General features: G+C 36.3%; 2 protein-coding genes across 3 annotated transcripts; both read right to left on the bottom strand.

Moving 5' to 3' along the window:
• Nucleotides 1–30: 30 nt before the first annotated feature.
• tmem35a (transmembrane protein 35A) lies at nucleotides 31–3,805 on the bottom strand. Its single transcript, XM_015006063.2, has 2 exons — nucleotides 3,641–3,805; nucleotides 31–1,263 (listed from the first exon to the last, which is right to left on the bottom strand). The coding sequence occupies exons 1-2, from the start codon at nucleotides 3,758–3,760 to the stop codon at nucleotides 898–900; spliced, it is 486 nt and encodes a 161-aa protein (XP_014861549.1). The 5' UTR covers nucleotides 3,761–3,805; the 3' UTR covers nucleotides 31–897.
• A 1,831-nt stretch (nucleotides 3,806–5,636) lies between these two features.
• On the bottom strand, nucleotides 5,637–12,374 carry arl13a (ARF like GTPase 13A). Of its 2 annotated transcripts, none has more exons than XM_015006061.2 (10): nucleotides 12,067–12,374; nucleotides 10,086–10,202; nucleotides 9,136–9,206; nucleotides 8,807–9,059; nucleotides 8,611–8,716; nucleotides 8,101–8,306; nucleotides 7,900–8,008; nucleotides 6,385–6,655; nucleotides 6,189–6,305; nucleotides 5,637–6,104 (listed from the first exon to the last, which is right to left on the bottom strand). In XM_015006061.2, the coding sequence occupies exons 1-10, from the start codon at nucleotides 12,084–12,086 to the stop codon at nucleotides 6,085–6,087; spliced, it is 1,290 nt and encodes a 429-aa protein (XP_014861547.2). In that variant the 5' UTR covers nucleotides 12,087–12,374; the 3' UTR covers nucleotides 5,637–6,084. The 2 variants fall into 2 exon arrangements, with proteins under 2 accessions (XP_014861547.2, XP_014861546.2); XM_015006060.2 differs by having other exon boundaries at nucleotides 5,637–6,084; nucleotides 12,067–12,372.
• Between the last annotated feature and the right edge of the window lie 5,257 nt (nucleotides 12,375–17,631).

The raw sequence follows: 17,631 nt of genomic DNA on the forward strand, positions 1-17,631 counted from the left end.
CATGGATAAAAAGGGGGAAAAAGGTCACTCTCACCTCCAATTCTTTATTTAAAGTTCTTCATTTACAGAAATATTGACAGGATTTGTAACTGCACCTAAAATGCTCAAAGATGGAAAAAAAATCACCCAGTTTCGTACTGTAACAGTGAATTACAAGGAATAAAATACAAGTTCTTACAGGCAAAAATTATAATTGTTTTGGTTAAGTTGCTGCTGTATCAGTTAGCAGCAAACACCTGAGGCAATCTGTGTTGCCTTAAACCTGGCAGAAGAAAGAGAATATCCAGATTATTTCATTTTAAAACAGGCTATCATGTGAACACCCAGAAATATCTACTGAAATAAACAGTAAATGAGCATTTGCATTATTTTGTGTAATTCGTCTTTGTGTTGCCACATCTTTGAAAAGTTGACATGTAAGTGGTACAAAATTTTATCAACAGTTCTTTTTTGGCTTATGCACTCCTGACTAAATTAAGCATGCTTCAAATTGATTTATAACAGATCTCTCCTAGCTACTTACGGTATAAAAACAAATTAGAAAAAACTAGATCCAAAGACTGATGGAGAAACGGCATTCTCAAATCAACAATTAACATGTACTCAAGTAAAAACACAAACATTTATTACAGCTGCAGCACTCAAATAAATAGAAAACAGGACTGTGGTGACAATAAGTTGAGATCAGTCAGACATGATTGTCCACGATTATGCAGAGGAGAAAAGGAACATGAGTTCTTAGTTTCACAGTGGAAGTGCAGAGGAATTGGTGAATTTAATCAGTCAGCCAGCTGGACGACAGAGGATATGTGTATGTGGAGGGTTATTACTAGAAGTGAATGATTCCCTTTAATTTTCAATTACTGCAATCCATTTCTTCCTTTACCGCTGAAGACCTTAAGACTGCTTGACCTTGTTCCTTTCCTGGTCGTTGATTTGCAGCTCCTCCCGGGTGTCCTCCCGCTCGGGCCGATCATCGGTCTGCCGGGCGATGAGCAGCCGGCAGGTAAGCAGAATACCAAAGACTAGAGCGTGGGCGTATCGCTTCAGGGGGTCCCCCACTAGCTGGTGGAAGAACAGCACAGCCAGCATGACGAGCAGCAGCAAGAAGTTGGCCACATCCTTCGGCCGGCCCGGGACCAGGGTCAGCACCACTCCACAGCCCACTTCTAGGGACCCAATGATCTTGCGAAGCAGAACGGAGCTGATGCCGATCTTTTTCAGACCTGGCAGCGCCTTGGCGTAGCTCTTGTATGCCCTTTTCTGCAAAAATAAAAAATAAAAAATGCAAAGAAAAAGCTAAACACTCTCTAAATGCTTTCACCATATTCAGCATATCCAAGTGTTAGTTTTTTAAACAGTTACTATTGGGGCTGCAATGACTGCAGTTGTCTATCTGATCACCAATCTATAAAAAGCCTGAACTGCCGATTTCGATTTTGGCCAATACCATTTTTTTAGTCTGAAATATCACAAAATATAGCAAGAATGTTGCTGAATAACTGGGGTGACTATTGTTAACTGCAAACGTGCAGATATGACCTGGTGGGCCGGTCTGTCAGTCAGACCTCTCACAGCAGAGCAGAAGAGGACAAAGGCTGATTTTTAGACCTTTGCTGAGGTAGACAAGATCAGCGGATAAGATCGATTTCACATTTAAGTATTGGCCAATCAAAGATCTCCCAAAATGAAGAAAATTACCACCGATTTATCAGTGCACCTGTAGTTAATCTATAACCAGCATCAATCCAAATAACAAAGAAGGGACAGTTAAGAGCCACTTTTGGCCTACAAAAGTTGTGACAAAAAGTGTCACAACACCAAGAACAACACATTTAATACATCTAGAAATCTTCCATAATTTTTTGGACTAAACCATTTATCAAATATATATTTTTAAAATTCTCAATAATTTTAAATGATTAAACAAATCTATAATTATTTAAAAAAATTTAATTGTATTTCAAAGAGCCCCTGTTACAGTATCAAGGGTAAAAAAACCAAATCCAAGACAAACGTCAAACAAGGAAATAAACAAATTATGTGATACCTGGCTTAATATGTCATTAAATAAATAAAAACTAATTAAAATATGTCAATGGTCTACCGAATACATAGTTACATAAATAACAGATTTTTTTAAATGATTTAAATTAAATAATTTTATGATTAACTCATGTAACATTGTAAATACTTATGCTCTCATTAAAACAACAAAGGATTTTCAAATGCAGTTTGTTTCGAGACTTTATAAACATAATTGATCAAAATTGTGATTGGTTTAATTTTAAAACCAACCACAGTTTTTATCATGGTCATTTCACTAACAATAACATTTCATATCAATAACTAATACAATGATTGCCAATCCCTACTGGGGTCTTTTTGACGAAACAGAGAAAGTTTATTTTCACAATGCATTGGAGTGCAGGCATTCTATAAATAATCCTAATAACAATGAAATTACCAAATACATGTGTCTATCTTTAACACACGACGAAGCCACATTTGGATACACTAAGTTATTTAATTACATATTAATAAACTATTCATCTTTAATATTATGATTTAAGAATGGTTCAATGTCAGGTAATCAGTCATTATCATGAAAATTATAATTAATATGTCATTAAATAAATCATGTGACAACAAGTAACTATGTTTGCAGAACTGTTGTAACTACTAATTCTGCACAATACATTAAATGCTTCCATTTACACCTCCAAATATAAATACATCCAATTATTAAGTGTTTATACTGCTGTATTGCTGAATGTAACTGTTGCAGTAAAGCACCATTATTAAAAACGAGAAAGTTTATTTTAGAGCCGTTTTTGTTTTTGTGAGGCATTGGTAGGTATGCAGTGACTGGGTATCCCCAAAAGTCTTTTATCCGCACTTTTAACAATAAATTACACATATATCATGATGAAATCTTAAGTTTACTCCACCCATTCTCATTTTGAATCCAATTATTTGTTTATATATTTGTCTATTTTCATATATCCAACATTAATTAATGTGTAATATGAATGTATGCCTTTATGATTCTGTTTTACTTTTGATGGGGATCATTGGGATGCCCTCCAGTCAGTCCTGATCCGTGCAGGATGTTTCAACATCAGCACCTGCAGGTGCATCTCAGAAATTGCTCGAATGCGCCGCCATTGCTCTTCAGTTCTTTTTCTTTCTTTAATTCAAAAAGGAAGCTGTGCAACTACACTTTTAAATGTATACACATAGTAAATCGTTATTATTTCTGCATAAATGTGAGTAAATACACCGGCTTAACAAGAAATATATATCTTAAATTAATGTGTTTCCGCAGCGCCTATTTCGGAAGGTTTTTGTATGCGTTGTACATTGATGGAGAAATATTATGATGTTTATTTTACAATAAAATGACCTTCACAATGATGATTACAGCAGAATCACATATATCTGCAATATAACCCAATTCTTCACAGGGATAACAAAGCTTTAATGTGGCACGTTGCTCTACAAATAACTAATTTTCCGGTTTTTTCATTATTTAGGTCAGCGTCTCCATATGTTAATATTCGAGCGCGTTTGCAGCAAGCCTAGAACAATGGCTCTCATTTAGCCCGACTGAGGCGCTAAAGAATCAACGCTTACTCACCATTTCACTGTAGGCATCTTTGCTTAGTCTCGGGGTGAGCTTGATAGTTCCCATAAACACGAAAAATAAACCCAGAGCAAAAGAAAGGGCCACTATGGTTATTGTCCTTGGCGAGGCCATGTTTCAACCGCCGCACACGCAGCCGGGCCGCTTCCCAGTGGAAAGTGAATGAAAGTCGGACAGTTTCCCTCAACCAGGGGGATGGGCTTCTGGATGAACCAGAAAAAAATGGCGACACGGTGCCACCGCCACTTTACGCCGCATCCCCGAGTGGGGGGCTTTCTTCACAATTATACATAACAGAGAGCAATTTAAACCCGCTATTAGGCCACAGACTGGTGAAACTGAACAGCTGAGAGGGAATGGTTTTTGGCAGCAGTTGGTGTTGCTAGGCAACCATGATACGCTATCTAATCACTGCACAGGATTAGCTGTATGGGGCCTGTGGACAAAATTATTTCATGGAAGAACCACCACAAAAGACAGGAGAAGCTAAATTAAATTGGTTGAGCTTACAAGCGAGCTTGTAAAATTAAAGATTTGCACATGGAATGTATGGAAACATTCTGCCAGAGCTTGGAAATAAATTCAGGAGCAGTATCTTGTTGTAACAAGAAGATCATACCATAAAAAATTCGTTATAACCACAACGAGATATCAAAATATGCTCATCGGACACATTTGGACTTGTTAATAAGACATAAAGAGGCTTGCTATGACTCTCTTCTCACTATATTTTAGTTTTACTGAGAGACTAAACTTATTACTACCAGTTTTGAAAAATGAGAAAGTTTTCTCAATTCAATACTGCATCTCGAGAAAGTTTTCTAGTTTAAACAAGATGCTGCTCCTGAATTTATTTTCAAGTTTTGACAGTTAAAAGTTTCTGTAAAAATATGACCACAGCTTGTAAATTCTTAAGAAATGTTTTATTTGTGTGTCTTTAAATTTTGACTTTGAAATGACAAATGTGTCTATCTTGTCAGACAGTCTATGTTCTTCTGGTAATATTACGTCTTTACTAGTGATTAATTATGACTATATTCTTGTAATTAAACAATTTTAAAAATGTAGCCTGGTAGCCATTGTACAACTCACAGAAGGGACAATAAGTCATTTTGAAAATATTTTTCTATCATTTGTAATTTATTTTTCTTTTACAAAACAAAGCACTAACAAAAATCTATTAAAATAGGAAATCTGGTAAAAAAAGAAAAAACTTTAAAATGAATAAAAAACTGATTTTATTTTTATTGCTTCTAAGTTTCTAATTCCACCATTTTAGAGTTTCATTTGGTGCTGCAAAAGTTCACATTTTACTTTTGTTGTATTTTAAATGAAAAACAAAACACACAAAAATAAAACTGAGATTTTATTTTTAAGTCATTTCGCCCAAACCTACCTCAACACTGTAAATGTACATCAGTGTGTCCATAAAGCTTCATCTTTGTTTCATCAGATTATAAAACTACATTTTTTTCCAGACATTGAACACAACTCTCTTGCTAAAGGGTTTAGCATTGGAAACCAAGGAATACCACCAATGTCAAAGAGTGATAAACACAGATTATGTTTATCTGTATTGTAATAAGTCTGGAAAGTTTGATCTAAACTGTTTAAGAAAGTGAAAAATCAAAGCAGGAAAGAACTCAGTGACCCGACTTCAGAGCTTTATCCTTGGCATGTTTGTATCCAAAAGTCAACTCCTAAATTCACCTAAAGGAGTCAGCTGAAATTTTTGGTCCAGGTTGAAGAACTTGATTCTGGAGCAGGTCCGTTTTTCTCCATCCTCCTCTCGCTCTCCGTCCGAGGAGATGGAAAACATGCGTCACCAAGGTCAATCCAGCTCACGGCTCGTTTGGGGCTGCCTTCCATGAAAATACTAATTTTCTCTCAGTTTGGGATACCTTTAATGGTTAAAATGTGAAAATAGCTTGATTCCAAACATCAAAACCATAAAGCCAAGATGTCCGACTTTAACAGGAGACCAGCCACGTTAGAGACAATGTTTTTATTACATCTCATAATCTAATCAGGAATACAGCAGTTTTTGCAAAGATATCAGCTCATTGTTGGATAATTCTCAAATAATATTAAAAAATACAGTTTAAAAATTATCACATTTTACAAACTACAGATCAATATTTTGGCCATGTACTCACAATACTGCCTAAATGTTCTCTTTTTTGTACACTGTACAACACGACTCTTTTTTTGCCTTCCCTTCACTGCACACTGAGACTTCTCCTCAAGTGCTCAGGGGTCAGGAGGTCAATACAACTTTCCTTGTTTGGTAAAAGTCGCAGTTATTTCCAAGTGGATGAGGAGTGTTGAGCATAGATTGTAGGTTGTGTCTGTTTGGAGAGTCGGAAGCAACCGGATTCACTGTCCCTGAGCTCGATCCTGACGTTCCTTCAGAGCCTGGATTGCTTTTCGGTACAGATCTACCGGGAGACAGGTTCATCTGTTTAAATTAAAGTTTGTATTTTCAGAGTCCTGGGTTATTTTATCTGACAGGAGGAGGTAAGAAGAAGTGTTTGTGCCTCACCAAAGGTTTCAGAAAGGTCCACAGGTTGAGAGTACGCCACCGGCATTCCCTCCGTGTTGATCTTGTTTTTTCTTTTTACCTTCACAACCTTCTTCTTCTTCCTCCTTTCTCCTTTAGCTATAGTTAAAATAAATAAAAAATATGAGGTTTCATTTCTACACACCATAAAGAACAACATAAGGCAGCTAAGGACAACCTTTAGTTGGTGTCTCGTTGCTTTCCAGGGATTCTGGAGCGTCCAGCATCTCTTCTTTCACCTTTGTCTTGCGTTTCAGTTTGCCTTTCTTCGGAGGGATCAGGGCACTGCTGGCTTTGTCTCTGCTTCCAGAACTTTCTTGCTCTCCTTCATTTGCTTCACCCTCCTCTTCCTCTTCAGGTGCTTCTTCAACATCTTTTACACCTTCTTTAACCTTCACTGGTTTTTTCTTCATCTTCTTTGACCTCAGCCTCTTCTTCAGTGTGTTTTCCTGGAAAACAAGACTTGTTATTTTGTTGTTGCTCATGTTTAATCCACCAAATTCTTCAGATTTCTGTTCTCACTTTAGATAGCAAAAGAAGACATGTTAAGAATTTAGTTGGTTTAAAATGTGACTTATTATGTTCATGTTAGGATACAAAACATGATCATTACATTTTTTGGTACAAAATCATTCTTAGATAATGTAATTTTAGTCTGATCAGTTCTGCCAATTTTAATCTTGAGCCCCTCAAGGCTTGTTTCAATTGACCATATAACTGGGCAAATTGCAATTACAAAAATAAATTTGCTTAATGGAAACATTAAAGTATTGAAAGAAACTCTCGTTTTTCAATAAAAAAAAGTTACCACCCTAGGATGAGATGGATTTTGGGCTGTATCAAAATTAGCATATTGCACAAAACTGCAATGCAAACACTTTCACGTCACATGATCAACAGGCTGTCACTACGGGCGGAAAAGACGAAGAAGACGATAGGAAGTAGTTGGAGGATGGTGGCGCCGCATGCTTTTTATGACTTAGGCGTGATAATTGCGTTTCTTTTATAAATATGTTTTCTCGACATTAGCGGAATATCTGCAAAGTTATTCACACATGTGTAATGGAAACGCAGCTCCTGTCATTTTAACTGCTGATGGCCACGCCCCAAACTCAACGATTACACTCGCTCTTCAAAATGGCGGCAAACAGATGGGCAAAATAACCGTACATCTTTGAAAAGTATTACCCTCCTGTTTCTGGGTGGTAAGTCAACAACAAGATTATTATATTTTCAAACAGCCGCTATACAGCGCATACAGCTGTTAAACTGGCTGACTAAACAGGCCGGAGCTCGATGGGTTGCTAGCGAGCCCAGCGCTAGCAACTCAGCGGCAGGGCTCACTGGGTTGCTAGGCAACGGCTCCGTGCCTGTTGATTATGACTCAGGTGTCTGGAGGTTTTTGAAACTGCTAAGTTTCCAGAACGCAAAAGACATCAACTTACTACCAAAAAACTTCTAGGTGTTTTTCTATTACTATTATTTTTAATTTTAAATTGTTTCGACTGTTTGAAGACCCAGTTTAGACCCAAATAGAAGTAAAGCAAACAAACGAAACAAACAAACACAAAAAAAAAGTCCTAAATGTGAACTGAAAGTAATTGTAATGTACATGATGACTGAAATTTGCTACCGGGTCTATTATTTCCAGAGAATCTTTTTTTGCCGTGATGAAAACCAATGTTCTTCTGACCTTCTGCAGCATGTTCCTAATGGGCTGCAGCTTTCCTTCACCACTGTTCCTTTTCTCTTTGTCTCTGGACCGATGAACCTGACGCAGATCCGACTTGCTGGATCTCATTCTGAGGTGAGATGAAAGTGAAAATTAACCATCAGGTCTTGTTAAAAGAATCAATCTCTGTTGTATTCAGTCTTTCTCTGGTTCTGACAGTACCGTTCAAGTTTGGATATTCTTTGCGCTTTCTCGGATCTGTCTTTCTTTTCTCTCTCCCGGGGCTCCAGAGGCCGCTTGCTGTCCTGCGCCACCCGGGCACACAGATCCGGGTAATCCAGGCAAACAGCTCGCAGCAACCAGCGGAGGCCTCGTAGAGTCTTTCTGTCCGACCAGCGCCGCAGGTCCATTAAGGCTGAGCAAGGCTCCTGGGAAGAAAAACTAAGGGTTCAATCTTCATATTTCAGTCTGACTTCATTGTCATCAGGATTCCTGAACTAATGGAAAAGTAGATTTTAAATAGGGAAAATAAAGTAGAGTAAAAAAAACTGCCTTTTATCCATCCATCCTTCGATTTGTTTATCAACCCATCCATCTAAATGTTCATCCATCCATCGGTCAGTCCATTCAGCTTTCCATCCATTTATAGATCCATCCATCCATCCTAGTTGAGTTTCTACATCCAGTCTTTCTGTGACCTTGTTCCCAAGGCGACCTCTGAACTTTACTCACAATATGGCACAGAGAGCGGCTTTGGTTGACCAGCTTCTCTAAGGAAAGAATCTCAATCAGTTCACTTCCCAGCAGCGCATTCATCTTATCCTGTTTGTTTGCCAACCTGAAAGCACAACAACACACATAGCGATTAATCCAATATAATTTAAGTTCAACCAGAACTAGAAGTCAGGTTAAAACAGGAAGTCGTTACACTAATATGGGTTTTCCTGCAACCCTCGGTTGCTTCAGCAGGTCTGCGAGAACGTCCCTGGCCTCCTTCATCCTCTGCCTGTCGCTGGAGTCCACCACAAAGATGACGCCATGGGCTTCTCCGTAGAGCTCCCTCCACGCTCCACGGGACTCTGCTGATCCTCCGACGTCCAGCAGCGTGACGAGGTAGTTCTCCACTCTCAGCTCGGTTTTAATGCAGCCGTGGGTCGGCCCCGCGTCGACACCAGGAGGGACTGGAGCAGCAGAACAGGCGAGTCGGATGTTACATTCCTGCTGACGATATCTAACGCTGCTGTGTTAGGACTGTACCTCTTAACATCCCTCTGATCGATGAGGTTTTTCCTGCTTTGTCAAGACCTACCACGAGAATGGTCACTTTCCTTCAGAGAAATAAAAACAGAGCTATATCAGTTCTCTTTTGAAGGTGACATTTTATGCTTCCTTGAACAAGTTAGGATCAGTCTATGGGCTCTATAAAACATGTTCATTACATTTTTTTTGCACAAAATCGTTCTTAGATAATTAGATCTTAGTCCTATTTTGAGCTGCTTTAGGGCCTCTGTCACTTTAAATCCAAATAAGCTGCTGCTGGCCACGCCCACTTAACTGAATGTTCACATTGCACATGAAAATGGCTGCAAACAGATGTGCAATTGTATAACTGTACATCTCTGCACAACAAGCAAGAATGCAGCAATTGGTTTCTGGGAGGTCAACCACAAAACATATTCTCATATTTTCCAGCAGCCATTGTACAGCAATGGCTTTTGTAGAAAGCAAAGTTAGATTTCACTGATCACAACCCTGGATGATTTCTGCCAAACCCGCAGAAACAATAAATCTCTTAATTAGCACCTGTCTGACACTCTGAAGTAGGACGAAGGAAGATAACGAAGATAACAAAATGAAGGTTGGGATGGGGCTCGTCAAACTCCAACTTGGCTGAATTTAAACAATTCTGCAGCGAAGAGTGGACCAAAATAGTGTTTTAGGCTAAATGTTGTCATCAGAAGTAACTAAATTAGGTATTAGACTTCAGGGGAAAGGACCAGGTTTTTAGGTATAGCTAATTTCTATTATTAAATGAAAGTAAGATTTAAGCCTTTTATTTTCTGTTTACTCTGGCGGTCTTTGTTTCATGACCTCAAAACATGCAAGCAAGCCAAAAAAAAAAAAAAAAAAAAAGCAAAACCAGAAAAAAATCATCAAATGCATTTTTGTCCATTGGAGGTTCAGGTTGAGAAAGCGGCAGTGCGTACCTGAGTGGCTCCTGGATTTTGGCGACCCAGCTGCAGCAGTTGCTCATCAGGTTGAACATGTTGACTTGAGGAGAACAAGGTGAGCACAGCGGCCACCATCTTCTCTGGAACTGGTACCTGCAGGCAGGCAGGCAGCCGGTAAACGTCAGCATTAGTCGTAAAACGGGGCTGGAGCAGCTGGAGTAAACGGGTTTACGGTCGGGTCTGATTCAAAGACGCTTAATGTCTGTTTACTCTGGGCTTTAGGGACGACCCCAGATGGTTGGCGGTTCCCCACGTGCGTTGCAGCAGACGCTGAGCAGAAGGTCTGTCTGAGGTATTCAGGCCACTGACTAACCTGCTAGATATAAGTTTGTCAAGTACATCTGCTCCGGCACCATAATCTGCTGAGGCCCGTTTAGAATGGCCCACTTTGACGGTGTTGTTCACACGATGACCCGTATTTGTCCTCAGCAGACAATGAGTTTTTATTTGACATTTTGAAAATAATAGAGAAAAAACAGTTTTCTGATAAAAATGTTTTGACGCTAGCATAAAGTGTGTTATTTAGCAAAACTGTGATAGAAGGCCTTTTTTCTAATGATGTGCAGATTCATACTGAAATGCTTCAGTCAATTTAGATGTAATGTATCCTAACAAGAACATATTAGAAATTAGCTAAATTATTGAGATTTTGCCTAGATTAGAGTCTTTTTGAAGGCAGAAGAAGTTCTGAGGAATAAACGAAATGGACTAAAAGGGAAAACAGTAAATATGCCACTGTTCCTTAACAAAAACATGGAAATGAGGGAAAGTTTCAAAGATGGACGCCATCCATTCCATCCATCATGTCAATTAGGAGTCAAGCTTTCATTTTATAATAGTTCCTAATAATTAAAAAAGGATTTATTTATGATTTTATGTACTGAGTTACTGATATGATTGCCTGCTTCAGACTTTAAAATAAATAAAATACAGTAATGTTCAAAATCTGAATTACACCACTTCTTTTCTTTTTAAGATTTACAAAACATATTAGGTGTTTTTGGACAAATTATCGGTTTCGGATTGGTAACACAGATTCTAGCTTGAAATTCACTCGGTACTGGATGGGAAAAGGAATTAGTGGTTATGAATATTACTACTTTTTTCACATCACACGAGTCACATGATGTTGCTACTGGCACAAGAAGAAGACGACAGGAAGTAGTTGGACGCAGTATGTTTTTTAATGATTTATCACATGAACATACTTTTTCACATGTGACTTTTAATTGCGTTTCTTATCTAATGGACGCACTGCAATTGTGAAATTTTGTTTTGCTTTTTTAGTGGGATATCGACAGAGTTTGCTCATATTTGTAATTTAAACACAGTTAATTACTTGGAAAGGCATCAGAGATTCAGAACGCAGCTTCTTAAACACTTAATATATCAACACACCTCTACTGACTGTGCAGTCATAATTTATCCAGGCAAATATTTGTTATTTTTAATCAAAATAACCTACATACACACATTAAAACAGATTTAAAGTTTTCATAATCTCTTAAAGTTTTGCCGTCTGAAGGATTTTGAATCTTTGCCAAATGGTTAATTGGATGTTGTTTATCTTCAACTGAATTTTCTACTCAGAGTTTTGCAAATGCAAAAGCATTGTGGTTATGGAGTTTTTTCACCAAGGCATAAAGCTAGAAGACTTAAAACAAAATTACCAAACCGTCAAGTGAAATTATAAAACTATTTTGCTGTTCCTCAGAAATCTCAGTGATAACTAATAAACTATTTACAAAATAAACCCACATTAACCTCTTAAAACTCAGTATTCATCACAAAATGTGTCATTATTAGATTTTTTTTTTTTTAGTAATAATTATGTCATTCAGGTTCTGAAACGGAATATAATGATCTTCAGTGCTGCTGGCACTAAAATAAAAAGTAGATTATGTGAGTAAATTACATATTAAAATACGCAAATGTAAAAATTCATGGAGATACTCACAGAAGCAGATCTATGTCCATGCATTTGTTTGGGTGAACGCCCCGACTGACATCCTGCAGCCACCTGCTGCTCAGCTAATCAGGCTCACCTTAAGCCGTTAGTCACCTCATGTGGGAGGTGCATCCTGGGAAATGCTGCGCTCACTTCTCCACCAATCAGAGAGCGCGCAGGCTCAGCCTATAATCTGATTGGACGGCGCAGGTTTCCTTTTTAACTTTTCCTAATGGAGGTGAATAAATCCGTCCAGGAGGACTAAATGTATCGAGTGGTGTGATGTGTGACGCTCCATGATCTTCTTTCCCAGAAAGTACTACAGAGACTAAATATTTTCAATATAATTAACTTTTATATTGCAAAAGTTAATTATATTAACATTTGCAACAGTTCTTAAAAGCTGTTGCAAAAAAAGCTTTTAAGAACTTTTAAAAGAGCTCTTCTTAATTATTTTATTTTAAAAACGGATAAAATTGTACATTTAAAAATCAATATGCGATTTTACTATTGCTATATTAAGTTTGTACAACTGTTTTTGTAATAAATGTTTTGTTTGTTTTGTGAAGTAAATCCTGGAAGAGTAGCCATATTGTCATGGCAATGGCTAATGGAGATCCAAAAAATAATTGAAAAAAATGAAAATTTCAACAGACAATGATACAGAGAGCTATAGAGAATCATGCTTTGTGTTTTATGAGTATAAAGAGTTTTTAAAAGTCCTTTAAGAGACATTTACAGATTTTCTATGGAAGACCAAAATTGACAGAATTAAAAATAAAAGCAGAAATACAACTCTGGAAAAATGAAGAGCACACGGCACTGAACACCATTGAAAATCTCCTGGTTATCCCATCAAATATTAATTTCTGAACTCTTCCTGAGTTGAAATAAGTTGTTTCTAAATGAATATAAACTTTTTTTTTTTTTTTTTTGCATTATTTGAGTTCTGAAAGCACTCCATCTCTTTTGACCATTTCTCGTTTTCTGCAAAGAAATATAAAATTTTGCTTGGAATTTCAAGGACATGTCAGTAGTTCATTGAATAAAAGAACAATGTTCATTTTACTCAAACATATACCTATAAAGAGTAAAATCAGAGAATCTGATTATTTTAAGTGCCCTCTTAATTTTTTCTAGAACTGTATGAATATGTTGTTTTTTTCTTTTCCTTACACATGCATTTTCGACAAAAAAATGTATATATTTTATTTTGTTTTGTTTCAAGTGTTTGTTCTTTTCATATTTCCTCATCTCTTTTTACTTTTATTTATGAATTTCTGGCTCATTATGCAAATGAGGGGGGCGGGGTCTTAAGGCTTCAATGTCTGCGTCGTGATTGGTTAGCATTACTCTGCTTGGCTTCAACAAAGATGGCCGCAGTTAATCAGATGTCAGTGAATATGAGGAAACTGTTTGGTGTTAATATGAACCAACATGTGTAATAAGTAAGGACATCTTGAGAACAAAAATAAAAGCTTTTCTGAAAATAAAAATGGTCCAACCAGATACTAGCTGCTGTTGTTTGGACTAATTTCTGTTTATAATTTATTTCTCATTTCCTTTTGATTTTCCCTGCTGTTAGTTCATTTATTCTAATTGTTTATGGTTTGGATTTGTTTTTTTCTGTTTCTTGTTTATATTAGGTTCTAGTCTCTTTCAGCTCTTATTATATTCTTTTTTTGTTTATGTTTTGCCTCACCCTCTGTTTATTGATTCCTCGTTTGCCTCTACCTGCTCCCTTCTCCAGCTGCATCCACAAATTGTAATTACAAAAATAAATTCACTTAATGGAAACACAGCAATTAAAAAAAAAAAACTCAAGTACTGGTATTTTTTTTAAAGTCTTTGGATTAGGATGAGGTGGAAATGTAATATACAAATAAACTTAATCATTGAATTGACTTATGACACTTTACATGCATAGCTAATGTATTCTTCTATTATGAATCACTTCATAATAGAAATTATAAGAGAGTAACTGGTTATATTTAGATTTACTTGAGTATCTTTTAAAAGGTGTAAATTCAGAAGTATTTTTACAATGTTGTACTTCTTTTAATTGAGTAATTTGATTATGAAGTATTTCTACTCTCATTTGAGTAAAATGTCTGGCTTCTCTACCCACTGAATAAAAAACAAACATCTTTTCACCAAAAATTACTAGATATATACACACATCTAACGTTTTTGTTAAAGTTTTATAAGTTTTGTATTGATTTGGAAAAATGGTCTTTTGCCTAATTTTGTTATTTTTTGTTACTTTGTCATTTTCGTCCTTAAAATACAAAAAAATCCACTTCACTTTATATGTCCGTCTGTCTATTGGTGTTTTGATCAGTAAGTATTTTTACTCTTACTGGAGTAGTTTCTTGGATGGTTTATTTTCACTTTTACTTGAGTAAAAATATGTTGAGGTAGTTCTGCTTTTACAATTTTTGTTTTTTTCTACCAACCTGTGATAAAATCTAGTAACTAAATATGTCTAAATAATTCAGACCCAGATATACAGAGTTGGAAAAATGACTCAGTTCTGTGTTTACTGCGGATTAACTCAACAGACTGTTGCATAATGGTATTAGTACAGTAATAATAATCTGTATGTATCAAACACAGCCACTAGATGGAGCCATATTAAAATGTTGTGCCTGAAACACCATTGCGTTTGAGCAATAAATCTTTTCCTATTCAGGCAGCAAATGTATCACATATATTGACAATTAAATATGATTACATGTTTATTTAAAGAACGCCGCGGAGCATTACCAGAAGATTTAAGAGGCGACGCTTCAGCTGGACTTCAAAATCAATATCCAGTTACATCTTGCAGAGACAGAACCAGCGGCCTCTCTCCGTGCTTTATCGCATTATGTAATTTAAATCCAGGTCCAATCAGGCGGTGCTGAGTAAACTCATCCCTGCGTCAGCCGCACACACACATTCACACTCATGCAGCAAAAACACAAGCATCTATTTTCTCCTGCTTTCTGCATTATTCTGCTGATGTCGCAGCGTTTGTTACAGTCAGCACCCCCTGATTGAGAATAATCAGGTACACTGTAAAACATCTGAAGGTGGCTTAACTTGAAAATGAAGGTTCACCTGCTGCCTTGAAAATGCAATTTAAGTCAAAAAGAAAATTGTTTTGATTTGTAAAGTTCATGGAGTTGATTTAACAAGAGACAAGTTTTCTAAACATTGTTTTTTAGTTAATTAATCTTGACTTGTGAGTGTAGACTTAGTGCTGTAATTTAAACCAAATAATTATTTCACAATATGTAAGGAAAAAAATGTAATCTATAAGTTAAAGAACCACATTTCTCTGTTATTTTACTCACAATATCAAGTTAAAATAACTACTTATTTTACTTTGGAATAATTTAAATTCTTGTTTCAAATTGCATGAACAAAATTTCTGATCTGATAATGAATTTCATTAAACATCACAATGCATTCTGCGCAAAAACATTTAGTGTGAACAGCACATTATCACCAAGCATTAAAATAAACATTTTCTTTAATAAAACACAAGAGTCAGATCAATGTAACACACTTCTATCTCAGGACACAGAAACATGTACAGAAACATACAAACAAACAATTTGGAACCAAACATTTTGGTTCCAAATTAACTGCCTAAAAGAAAAAAAAACTATAAAGACCACACCTGTGATTTACAAAAATTCAACATAAATGACCACAACAGCTTTTATTAATTTGAAGCAGATTAAAGTAAAATTGAAGTGTTTGGCCACAATTGCCATCAGCGCTTGAATATCATCAAGCTCATCAGTACCAGTACTTTTTCATCAACTGTAAAGTAGATGAGTGGCAGCATCATTTTCATAAAGCCTAATAAATGTAACGCTTTAGGATGAATCAGTTAAACCCCATTCTGGGTAAGAGAAGACTCACCATTCTGGATAATCTATTCAAAGAAGCAGAGTGTGCAGTAAAGGATCAATAGCAGCACTTTTATAAATCTCATGTATAAGATATTGAAGTTTGTTTCAGGGTTTTAAACTGAGATTGATCTTTTAAGGATATAAAAGCTGAATCTTCCGGTGTCGTTTATTTTTGATTTCCTGTGAAGCATTTCAAAACAATCTGAAAGATCGGTAACACAGGAAACATGCAAGCAGCTTGCTCTGGTTCTACAGGATGAACTTCCTGTCTGCTGGGTTCACTGACTGCAGTCACTCACACCACACAGCAAACACATCCATTACTGCACTGCAAAAACACCAAAACCGAAGTGTTTTTGGTCTAGTTCCTAATACAAACATCTTAGTACACTAAAAATAAGGTAAAAATAACTTATAAGTAACTTTTCAACAAGTTATAGGAGTTTGTTTAAGTTAATAATAGCTAAATATTGATGAAAAAGGTTTATTTCCCATGGCAGAAGTAGTATTTTATAACAAGGCATTTTCCTCTATCATAAGTGAAATAATATGATAGTGGAACCAGTACTTTTTCATCAATATTAAGGAATTATTTACTTAGAGCAAATTCATCTATCCTGCTGACAAGTTACTTGTGATTAGCTTAGTTTTATTTCAAGTGTACTAAGATATTTGCACTAGAAACCAGACCAAACCAAGTACCTTTAGTCTCAAACACCAAAACTGAAGTATTTTTGGTCTAGCTTCTGTCCTAGTGTACTTGAAATGAAACAAAACTAACTTAAGTAACTTTTTGTTAAGATATAGGAGCTTCTTTTAAGTTATTAATTCCTTGATATTGATTAAAAAGTACTCAATATTAAGGCATTATTTAATGAAAACAAGTTCCTTTATCTTGCTTAAAGGCTACTTGTTGGCTAGTTTTGTTTTATTTCAACTTGGCAAAATTTTGTGTTTTTGCAGTGTAATGACAAGTCTTCCGAAAATGTGCAAACCCCGTCAAAGTCGGATCATCTCTCCTAAGATCTGATTAAACTGTGATGTATATATATTCAGTTAAAGCTGAGTTGAACCTGTTCTAAGCTACTTTCATCAGAGTTAAAGCTTATTTTAACTCTTATTTAAGCTGTTGGAAAAGGATTTGCATTGGAAATGTTTCAGTAAATCAGGCGCCTGTAAGCTAAATTTGAATTTGAACCTCCACAAACAGGATCCTTTCATTTCATTCTTTAAAAATAATGACTAGATGTCTTTGTTTGACTGTAATGTTTGACGTATCGTTCTCAGTTTGAAGTCTGCACCTGTTCAGGCCTGTAGGACACTAAAACAAGGCCAAGCCCGCCCTGCTGCGAGAAACTAAAAATGGAAAGGAAACTGATCTCTCTTTGCCTGTCCTTCACACTACTTTAATTTGAATAGGACAGACCTTGGCAGTCAGAAAGGAGTGGAGGTTAATATGATCTTCCTCTTATTTCTTTGATTTCCTGCTTTGTTTGGTGGTGGTGGAATAATTCCGCTTGAAAGATTTGATCTCCACTAGCAAATAGATTGTTAAAATGTGTCAAGTGGTTGAAAAATTAATTCGTTTTCAAAAACTTATTTCCATAACAGTTTATAGAAATCTGGCTTGTTATTTACACGTTAGGTCTTAATTTGACCACTAGATGGT

The sequence above is a fragment of the Poecilia mexicana genome, unplaced genomic scaffold (genome assembly GCF_051168715.1).
Source record: "Poecilia mexicana isolate PSO_F unplaced genomic scaffold, ASM5116871v1 scaffold_10, whole genome shotgun sequence".
Taxonomy (NCBI): Eukaryota; Metazoa; Chordata; class Actinopteri; order Cyprinodontiformes; family Poeciliidae; genus Poecilia; species Poecilia mexicana.